The sequence below is a fragment of the Silurus aristotelis genome, assembly GCF_946808225.1.
Source record: "Silurus aristotelis genome assembly, chromosome: 15".
Taxonomy (NCBI): domain Eukaryota; kingdom Metazoa; phylum Chordata; class Actinopteri; order Siluriformes; family Siluridae; genus Silurus; species Silurus aristotelis.
In genome coordinates, this window is record NC_139588.1 from 6,699,186 (window position 1) to 6,711,055 (window position 11,870).

Genomic DNA, 11,870 nt, shown 5'->3' on the forward strand with positions numbered 1-11,870 from the left:
TGCAACGCTTCAGAATGCTAGGCTACCTTTAATCAAGTCGAGCTTCTGTTGATGTATTTAACCCTATTGTAAAGTTATTGCGAAGCCCCTCACAATAGCGAAGAGAAAAGTTGATTTTGAAAACCGATGGGAGGCTGAGTATATGTTTACTGACATTGCCCTTAAACCCTTGTGTCGGCACTACGAGACAAAACATCAGGAGAATCTGAAAAACCTGAATGCAGAGCAAAAGATACAGAAAGTAGAATAGTTAAAGAAGAATCTGACATTTCAGCAGACGTTTTTTCACCACAGCAAAATCACAAAATAATGCTGGTGTGAAAGCAGAGGAGAAATCAGAGTCTCATCAGCCGGTTATTTACTGAGGGAGAGTTTCTGAAGAGCTGCGTGATGAAGCTGTGAGATGTCTTGTGTTTGACAGGAGACATTTTTATGGAGAGCAAAATATTTTAAGTTATTTAAAGTTTAAGTTTATATTTTTTTAATGGCATAAGAGCAAATCTGATTGTTTTGACGGTTGCTTAAAAGTTTTTTCGCAGCATGTTCATATTTCTAACTTGTATAATTTTGACAGGAGATATTTTAATGGAGAGCAAAATATTTTAAAGTTATTAAAATTTTAAGTTGATTCTTTCTGGAATAATATTCCTGTCTGTTTATATACATATTTATGTTAAAAAAACATTTGGTGTTCGATAAATGTTTTACAGCCCTGATCTATACAATTGTGAACTTTGTGGTAGCAATTCTGAAAGCTCCACATATCGCTGAGAAAGTCAGGTGTCCCAATACTTTAGTCCAGAAAGTGTTTGCAATCAGTTATGGGTCCAGAAATTCTAAATTAAAGCATGTGAACGCTCAGTCTGAATGTTTTTATCTGGAGGACTCTATGCTATGGGTTGCTGAATTGCAGCAGGCTACAGGACGGCCTTTAGGAGCCTCACTAAAACTAAAGCCACACACACACACACACACACACACACACACACACACACACACACACACACACACACACACACACACACACACACACACACACACAGTGAAACACGCAAAGCGTGTTGTGGTTTGGGTCGGACTCAAGGTCAGAAATCTAGCACTCTTGATTCAGAAATCCTTGAAGTGAAGCACAGACTCACATCTAATGCTATTTAAAATTCTGCTACAAATGAATAATAATAAAAAAAAAGCTGAAATCCTGCAAGTAATTCAAACCTTTAGTTGGTTAGAGCGCCTATAAATGGCTGCATTGTGGTATTCAGAAAGGAAAAACCCTCTCAGGTGGTTCGAATCAACCCTCACCTGACAAAGAAGGAGAGAAAGAATAAAGAAAAAAGAACGGCTTTTGCTTCAGTGTGTTGGATGAAGCCTGTCATTAATAAATTTGTACTCAATGGATTGTGTGTGTGTGTATGTGTGTGTGTGAGAGAGAGAAAGAGAGCGAGAGAGAGAGAGAGAGGGAGAGAGAGAGAGAGAGAGAGAGAGAGAGAGAGAGATGCAGAGTGTGTGATGAAGTGTGGTAAAGGTGGTGAGTAAGTATCTCTGTCACTCAGAAAGCAGGACCCAGTGAGATCGAAGCCAGATGCATCAACCCCAGACACGTTAACCCTTTCCCAGCCATCAGCGGCTCTATTTCTCTTTTCTCCTCGAACGTTCCTTCTCCCCCTCCGTCTGCTCCACCTGGTCTTCAGTATTGCATGGTGTATGAAGTCATGTGTTCCCTGGCAATGCAGCTGCAGTGCCGAGATCAGGTCCAATGAATGGTTCATGTTTGGGTGGATCCTTTACTGTGTGTGTGTGTGTGTGTGTGTGTGTGTGTGTGTGTGTGTGTGTGTGTGTGTGTGTGTGTGTGTCGTGGTGTTCGGGCTGGAAGGAGAGGACCCGACTCTACAGGTGGTCCCGCTACAGTCTAAAATACACTCAAATTATAAGCGCTTTTTGGATAGCGGAAAAGTTACAAGCTGTGATTTTGACATGTAAAAGAAGCCAAGTGCAATTAAATACGGGTCAGATGTCCACAGATTTTCTTTTTTAGAAATTTTTTTTTTTTTTTTTAATGATCAGTTGGTGAACATATTTAAGTGGGAGGCCAAATAGGACCAAATGGAAGGGGAAAGAGCAACTGTGTGTGAGAAATCCTGGAGATGTGTGTCTGTGCTGGAAGAGCAGTTTGTATTCTGGTACTGGGACACCTGACCTTTCCAGCCATACAAGCTTCTTCCCAAAAGATACTAGAAAGCAGGGTCACATATTCATAGAACTTTATAATCCCACTGTACATAAAGCCAGCCCCATGAAGGTATGCTTTATATGGGCTGTAGTGAAAGATCATCAGTGGCCTGCTAAAGAGCTCAGACCTCAACCCTACTGAACACCTTTGAGATGGATTGTCCTCCTCACCCTCACCTATATCTGTGCATGACATAACTAACACCCTTGAAGCTGAATGAGCACAAATCTCCACAAGCACAGTCCAAAATCTAGTGGCACATCTTCCCAGAAAAGTGGAAGTTATTATAATAGCAACGCGGACTCAATGGAACATTAATAGGGATTTTAGAGTAAGTGTCTATAAACCTTTGGCCATTTGTACCACTTGTTACCCATTTTGTCTGCCATTGTATTCACTAATTTGTTTCCAATTTTGTTTTCCATTTTATCCACCATTTCAGTTTAGTCTGCCGTTTTAGTTGCCCATGCATCTATGTGTAAAATACCACATCACTGACCAGTGTGTAAATGTATGTTTTGTTTAACCGGTAGAAAAAAATCCTTTTATTTTTTCCCACTTCCCCCAAAAAAAGAAAAATAAATCTCAGCACTATTATTAAACAACAAAGATACCCAAGAGGTATCTCGAAATCCAAGTTCAGAATAAAGGTATATCTTATCCAACTTGCTTTTAAAGAACATGCAGTTAAACTGCCCGCTAGGTGAATGTTGACATTAGGATATTTCCATGTTGTGTAAAAAATTAAGAAAATAAGCAATATTTAATATTTCATTAAAGAGGTTGAGATCAATCCATAGAGCAGATATGTAGCTAGGGAATTGAAATGGCCACCTTACAAATGCAGCACATTCGTAAATAAATGTGCTGCATCATGGGGAATGGTGTAGAACGCAAAGAACTATACATCCAATCTGGAGTATTGCCCGAGTATAACCTGTTCTCTTATTACTTACAAAATCTTCCATGTAAAAAAAAAAAAAAAAAGATTATTTAGCACTATATTAAAATTATACCATCATTATCTCCCCCATTCCCAGTGTGAACATAGTGGTACCTGTAATTCCCTGCACCGTAGGGCTCAGTGTGGTCTGCTGGGTCATTAGAAGTGTCAAAGCCCCGATGATTTCCCTCTCCACCTTCTCCTGGTTCTTTGTTCCGCTTGCCTGCGTCTCCTGAGCCAGAGAGTACACATACACCAACAGCAGCAGCAGCTCGTCCACGCTGAAATCAGCCTGACCTGAATCTGAACCAGTCTTAGTGCCACTGGACTTCATAAGGGGAAGAAACTGCTTCAGGACGTCTGCCAGGGCCGACTCTCCCAGTGCCTAAAACATAAACAGAAGAACATAGAACAGTAGGATAAATTATACAACTCTAACACCTCGCCGTCTTCAGGAACACGACGTTCCCTCAGAGTGAAGTTCTAATATCCGTTTGAACGCAAGCCTTCCAGCCAATCAGAATTCAAAATTCGGACTGATGTGGTATGGTACAGTATCTCCAAAAAGCGAGTGCACCCCGCACAATTCAGCAAGCATTTTAGTATCTTGTCAAGGGACAATACTATAGAAATAAAACTTGGATATATATTTAGAGTAGTCAATGTGCAGCTTACAGGTTTACTGTCCTCTAAAAATAACTCAACATACAGCCATTATTGTCTAAATAACTGCCAACAAAAGTGAGTACACCCCAAGTGAGAACAGCTATATGTCATGTAATTGTGCAAAGCCACACGTCCTATTCATCATGTTCATGTTTTTTGTCTGCTTCACAGGACCATACAAATTTGTGTATCTTGTTTTAAAGCAGGTAATATTTGGAGCTTTGAGTACAATTCTCTCATACTGACCACTGGATGTTTATCATGCACCTCATGGTAAAGACTCTCTGAGAATTTGAGAATTTGAATTGTTGCTCTCCACAAAGATGCCGAGGCTGTAAGAAGATCAGTAACACCCTGAAACTGAGTTACAGTTCAGTGGTCAGGGTCATACAGAGGTTTTCAAGATGGGTTCCACTCTGAACAGACCTCACAAGAGTCCATCCAAAAAAAGTCGAGTCTTAGTGCTGTGCGTCAGGTGCAGAAGCGAAAAAAAACACTCATCATTACAGTAAGACTGAGAAAACTGTTCATTACAACAACATGGAAAGCAACCCAGGATCGCAGCAAAACAGAAATTTGGCATGTGATATTTCTCATTATGTGGTGTCAAAAGCCTTGATATACAGCAAAATAGTTTAAAAGTGCAAGAAACCGATGTTAATAAACAAATAATTGTGTATAGCACTAACAACCCTTTTTATTGTCCGAATAAAAAACTATTCAAAAGACAAATGCGGCCTAATATGACCCTATGGCATGGTTTACACAAGAACACTGAAGTCTCTAAGAGCACAGCCTGAACAGTGTGTTCCTGCATAAGAACTCCACACAAAGACTATTTAATTCTCTTCTGAATAGATATTGCTGTAAAGAAAAGAGTTCCCGTTGGGCACAGCACACCTCCTTGAACCAACAAAAACATTTGGTTCTCTTCCTCTGGAGAAAAGTGAACTGGCCTGGATTCAGGGTCACATAACTGAAACCTACAAGACCTTCATTCTGAGAAAACAACGTGTTCTTGAAGACCGCAAGGTTCTTCGCTAAACACAGTAAAGCCGTGATCTCGGTGTGTGTGTGGACCCAAGGCTTTGCTTAAACCTCGTTTTCAGCATTTCATACCTCATAATTTATACATGTTGCGCCAAATGCAAAACACCTGCTCTGGGAGCTTTTAATTATAATATTACAACCCAAATTCCTAAAAAGTTGGGAGAGTGTAATTGCAATAATTTGTAAATCTGTAAATCTTTTTTCCACTTGATTTCCACTGGAGTTTAAAGTGTACTTGTGGAGAAAAATCAGATACTAATGCACGATGAAGAGCCTCCTATTGCTGGAAAAGTCAAGTGTCCAAATACTTTATAGTGTTTATATAGTGTAGACAGTCAGACAGAAAAGATTGAAAGACATGTATTTATTTTGTAATACTATACACCGATAAACTACTGAGTTTCATATGAGGCCAACAATGTGAGAAATATCTATGCTAGCTGTGTGAGCTGGCACAATAAACATTACATATTAATCAGATCATTTCAAAAATTGAGATTTGTAGCCTGCCATCTGGAGTCCAGACATCAATGATCTAGAGAAAGGAAGCCAAGATTAGCTTCTGGGCAGAATCTGATCTCAGGCTGTCACTGATTGACGTTATATTAAAGATGACTGCTCCTTTTCCTCTCAGCGGGTCATAAATCCACAAGGGTTATAATCAGGTAGCTGCTGATGTATGTCTGGCAGATTTAATATCTTATTTTGGTATACAGCCTTTCTTTGTTGTAATTGCAATTACAACCCTTTTCATTCTGCACTGAGACAAACTCAGCAGAAAAGTTTTAAAAAGCTGGAGAAAGTTGACGACCTTAAAATACGCTCCCAGCCAAACAGACAGGAAATGAGCACTCCCTTTCTTCCTCTCTTGTCTCCTTACTGAGATAATCACTTTAAGACTAGGCCTGGTTATAATATCAGGAAGTGATAAGCTCAGGAGATGACCTGCATCACACCTAGTCTGTAGACTCTATGCGTACAGAATTGAATGTGTGAATCTTAAGGGTCTTATCTCATCTTCAGCTAAGCCGAATACAAGTCTAATGTCACATACTTTGAAAAAGAAATACTAATAAATCATTAATTTCAAATATTATTAATACTACTATCTCTATGCTGCATTGGCTCTCAATAGAATCACACATTGAGCTGAGCAAAATTTCGGTCTATTCTGGCCTGCAAAACCTGCATTTGATTCAAAGGTGCAGGCTATTTGTTAGTACCTAGAATAATGAAGAATACAGCAGGGGGCCTAGCTTTATCTTTCAAAGACCCACAGTAGTAAAACAGTGTCTCACTGTTCACGGTTGAAAACATATTTGTTTAGTCAAACCTTTTGTGAACATTAGTAATAAATCTGTTACATTCATTGTTAGCAAGCCAACTTGCACAATGCAAAATGTCCCTAATGATCATATAACAACAATTTATGTTTCTCTCTTTTGAGCAACAAATGCTCCTGATGTACCAGTTATCCTGTCCCTTTCTACGTTCCGGACCTGCCTGATTCATCTCTTATCCATAAACTCATGATCAACGAACCTGGATTTGGACTGTAATTAGTATAGTTACAGTTTGCTACAATGGCTTGGGGCTACAATTGTCATGAACCGTTTCGCATTCAAGTATTAATTAGTGAGCATTTAATAACCTCAATAGAGATTGAACTATAATAAATAGACATTCAGAGTCACTCAAATGGGAATGGGTTCCCTTCTGAGTCTGGTTCCTCTCAAAGATTCTTCATCATATCTCAAGGAAGATTTCCTTGCCACTATTGCTCACTCATTAGGGATAAACTGATAGGGACTCATTTACTCTAAGCTGCACTGATTCCCAATTGAATTACGCATTGATCTGACCAAAATGTCTGTCTATTAGATATGGCCCAACACACCTACTTTCAATTTAAAGGTGCAGGCTATTTGTTAGTATCTAGAATAGTGATAAATACAACAGGGGGCATAGCTTTATCTTACAAAGAGACACAGTTATAAAACAGTGTCTCACTGTTCATGGTAGAAAGCATTTATTTATGCAAACATTTTGGGAATATTAGTTCTAAATCTGTTACATTCCTGTTATATAATGTAAAGGTAAATTAGTAGCTCTGGCGGGATCATGGTTATAAATTTTGTGGTTGATTCGAGATGCTTTTTTATATATTCACAATATACATGCTTCCGTTAGGAAATATTATTAGAAGGCATGGAATTAGCTTCCATTGTTATGCTGATGATACCCAGCTATATATTTCATCCAAACCAGGCGATACAGCTCAATTAGCTCGCATAACTGAGTGTGTTGAAGAAATAAGAGATTGAATGACCCATAACTTTCTGCTATTAAATTCTGATAAAACGGAGATTTTGCTCATCGGCCCAAAAAATTGTACACAGAAGCTCCAGCATCTCAGCCTGCATTTAGACAGTTGTTCTGTAACTACTAGTTCAACGGTAAAAGACCTGGGAGTTATTTTAGACAGCAACTTATCTTTTAAAAATCACATCAATCAAGTTACAAAAACAGCCTTCTTTCACCTTAGGAATATTTCTAAGCTAAGAAATATGTTATCTATATCTGATGCAGAGAAGCTCGTCCATGCGTTTATGACCTCTAGAATAGACTACTGTAATGCATTACTAGGTGGATGTCCTGCATCATTAATAAACAAGCTTCAGTTAGTTCAGAATGCCGCAGCAAGAGTTCTTACTAGGTCAAGAAAATACGATCATATAACCCCAATCTTATCGTCCCTACATTGGCTTCCTATCAAGTTTCGAATAGACTACAAACTACTGCTACACACTTATAAAGCACTAAATGGTTTGGCTCCCATGTATCTATCCAGTCTTTTAACACGCTACAATCCGTCACGCTCCCTGAGATCTCAAAACTCTGGGCTTCTAGTAGTCCCTAGAATAGCAAAGTCCACTAAAGGTGGTAGATCATTTTCACATTTAGCTCCTTCATTTTGGAATAGTCTTCCTGACAATGTTCGGGGTTCAGATACACTCTCCCAGTTTAAGTGTAGATTAAAAACATATCTTTTTAGCAAAGCCTACACATAACACACATCACACACATCACATCACAACCTTGTGCTCCAGAATATATGATTACATGCACATTATCAACTTGTGCTGTTAATATCATGAACAGCAGCTACGCTAATTCCTCTCCACTGCTTCTCTTTCTCTCCCCATCCCGAGGCATCCTGAGGTTTGGCCAGCTCCAGTCACCTCCCACCTCGTGAAGATTATGGACCTATGGATGATCATGGAGAAGTAGATGCCGAGTGTTTAAAGGCCCTGGCATGGAGAAGCTGATGCTGGATCTATGATGATCACAAATGTTGAGCTTTTTATACCAAAGACTGTAGAAAGAACATTCACTTATAATCTTATACTACAGTGCTCATGTAAGTTCTCTCTCTCCAGTGTTCTGTATTGTTGAAAGATTTATGATCAAACTCTTGATGTCACCCATATGAGGATGGGTTCCTCTTTGAGTCTGGTTCCTCTCAAGGTTTCTTCCTCATATCATCTAAGGGAGTTTTTCCTTGCCACTGTCGCCACGGCTGCTCATCAGGGACAAACGCACACCATTCACCTTCACTGTTGTTTTCTGTAAAGCTGCTTTGAGACAATGTCTGTTGTGAAAAGCGCTATACAAATAAACTTGACTTGACTTGACTTGAGTATTTCAACTGAATGTTTGGATGCGTGTGAAAGATGCTAATGGAGGATTTTCCAATGAAAAAGTGTAACATCTGTAAATTCGTGTATTTGTTTGGTCAAAGTAAATTTCCATACCATTGTATTGGCTAGTTTGTTGCATAGAAGAGCACTGAACATTACTCACAATGCTGCTTTTCTGATCTAGATAGTATTGCAGTGTTTCATCAAATACAAATAAACTTGCCTCGACTTGACTTGGCTTTGAATGCTGTTGTTCCCCCAACTGCATTTGCTCAGGTTTGCTGATGGTAGAGTGGCTGGGTGCTTCATGACCCAAAGCTCCCTCATGTCTGTCTTAAATTTCGGCTCTACCTTTTAGTTATGCTGTCATAGGTCCTGCCCCTAACTATGAAAAGACAATAGGCATACCTAGAAATCTGTGTTTCTCTCTTCCCCTCCCCACCCTGTCGAACTACACAAGCTCCAGAGATACGAGTTGATCGAGTAGCTTATTATGGGATAGCTCTGACTGAGTATTAAATTGTGGACAGCTTTTTTACAGAAAGAAGAGTCAACATTGTTCTGTTTAACATATAAATTATGTTATATATTGACCCCAGACAATGTTGAGTTTTGAACATCAAACATGTTTGACCTTTGCATACAATACGACTATAAAAGTAAAATTCTGTTTAAAGCTTTTTTCCCAAACATCTAACTGCAAGTAAATGGTGGGGCAGAAAGGTGTGTGCGTTTCATTCTTGCTTATGACTTGTAGATACAACCATTAAAAGCTTCATATATTGTGCCATTTAGGACTTATTACTGTTTTTTTCTAAAGAGTTAGTCAGACCATGTGAAGCTTAGTATTTGGTGGGTGACATTCTCAGCGTTTATTCACACTAGTTGCATTGCTTTGTGTGATGCCTTTAAAAAACTCAGTCTTGTAGCCAGTTTCCTCCCCTAGAGGCACGTTACTCACTTCAGCCCCAATCACAACCCCCATTTTTCTCTTTACACAATATGAAATATAAACCGTGCACAACTCTTACCCAACACATTTTCGCTCTTTTGAGTAAAAGAATAACACACACACACATACACACACACACACACACACACACACACACACACACACACACACACACACACACACACACACACACACACACACAAACCATGCTCGTTCTGATACAGACATTTTGTATGTTCTGCCACTAAACGTGTGTATTATGTGTGTCTTAAGCCCGTTTTTCTTTTTATTGTTGGCCACCTCAGGTTTCTAGGCGAATGTTTTTTTAAAGACACATTTCAGTTGTCAGCCTCATAATGGGCTGCGCCGCTGTGTGTTTGTGTTCTTACGAACACCTGACATCTGCGTAAGAGTCATGTTCAACTAATTTGGTTGCCCAATAAAGCAACCTGCTGGGACGGACACACACACACAAACACACATAAGCACACACACACACACAAGCACACACACACACACACACGCACGCACGCACACACACACACACACACACACACACACACAAACAGTAAGTTTATAGTTGTTGACTTTGCTTTAGGGCTTTCTAATGTACGAACATTTTTTGGCTTCCCACATATAAAAAAAGAAAAAAGTCCATGGTTACCTTTATGACTAGAGGGCACAGTCTTTGGTCTAGTTTTCTCTTTCCTATTATTTCTCTCTTACACACTCACAAACACACACTATTTATACTCCACAGTGTAATGCTAATAATAATAGATTTGAGGTTTTATTTCATTACAGCTAGGATATATTTTAAGTTAAAGGCACAATAAACCAATTTAACACTTATAAATAATACATCTTTCAGCTGTTAGCTCCATTATAAAAAGCAGTAATAATAATAATAATAATATTAATAAAAATAACGATGATGGATTTCAGGTTCCACCATGTTACAGTTTCAACAAAACCACACATTGAATTTTTTTAATGCCCAAAACAAGCATAGGAAGGAGAGTGAGGAACAGAATCTGAATAAAACAAGTTCTAATAATGGCCCGGATTGAAACTATCCAAACGCTCTGCTGCTGTAAAATAAGCACCACCTCATTAGTGCCACTAATAACAGGAAGTCTATACGTTAAGAAATGACCGTTTTGAGCTGCCAGGTCTCTCCAGTGGCCTCTAATCTCCAGCTCTAATATCGGAAATGATTACTAACTCTGTAGGCCCAATCGTTTACGAAACGCTGCATGAAATGAACCGCTATTACACCGGCGCGACCGTGCTGTCGCTACACGCCGACGCCACAATTACGCGTAATTACTGATAAACGCCGTTACACATTCGACAGCTAATATTACAATTACAGTACAGACCAAATGTTACTTTTGGTCTGTACTGTATATATATATATATATATATATATATATATATATATATATATATATATATTATATATACAGTACAGACCAAAAGTTTATATATATTATATATACCGTACAGACCAAAAGTGTTTGGACACACCTGCTCATTCAAAGAGTTTTCTTTATTTTCATGACTATGAAAATTGTAGAGTCACACTGAAGGCATCAAAACTATGAATTAACACATATGGAATTATATACATAACAAAAAAGTGAACTGAAAATGTCATATTGTAGGTTCTTCAAAGTAGGCATCAAGAGAATGCCAAGAGTGTGCAAAGCAGTAATCTAAGCAAAAGGTGGCTACTTTGAATGAGAAGGTGAGTCCAAACTTTTGGTCTGTACTGTATCTCAGCAGTACGCTGGGGGTGGTGTGTGTGTTTTACTAGTGCAGTATTTATGTGCAGAAGTGTTGGACAGCAATATATTAACATAACAATATGTTTGTGGACACCTGTTCATAAGATGTGCTTTTTGAACAATCCTTTTCTGCATTTGCTGTTATAATAACCTCCAATCTGCTGGGAAGATGCTCCACTAGATTTTCGAGTGTGCATGTGGAAATTGGGTGTTAGTAAAGTCGGGTACTGATTTGGTGTCTCAATATTTTTGGTCCATAAACAGTATTTTCTTAGTCTTAAATTGTTTGTCCAATGGGACACTGACACTAGACTCCACCCACAGCTTACTAACTGTCTCAAACAGGAAATTAACTCCAGATGGACCTTTAGAGGGAGCTGAGCCCTGCTCTGTGTGTGTGTGTGTGTGTGTGTGTGTGTGTGTGTGTGTGTGTGTGTTGTTTGGCACTAACCAAAACCAGGCACTGTTCTTCACACAATAGAGCCCTTCTCTACCAATATGCACCAGACTGAATTCACGAAATGCACCGATCATGCCA

At 39.0% G+C, this 11,870-nt stretch overlaps 1 protein-coding gene across 1 annotated transcript in view; it reads right to left on the reverse strand.

Moving 5' to 3' along the window:
- Positions 1–11,870, reverse strand: part of scfd2 (sec1 family domain containing 2) — a 145,214-nt gene that overhangs the window by 61,831 nt on the left and 71,513 nt on the right. The window contains exon 5 of the mRNA XM_083563044.1: positions 3,288–3,558. Within this exon, the coding sequence (XP_083419170.1) occupies positions 3,288–3,558 (271 nt within the window). The remainder of the gene's footprint in view (positions 1–3,287; positions 3,559–11,870) is intronic.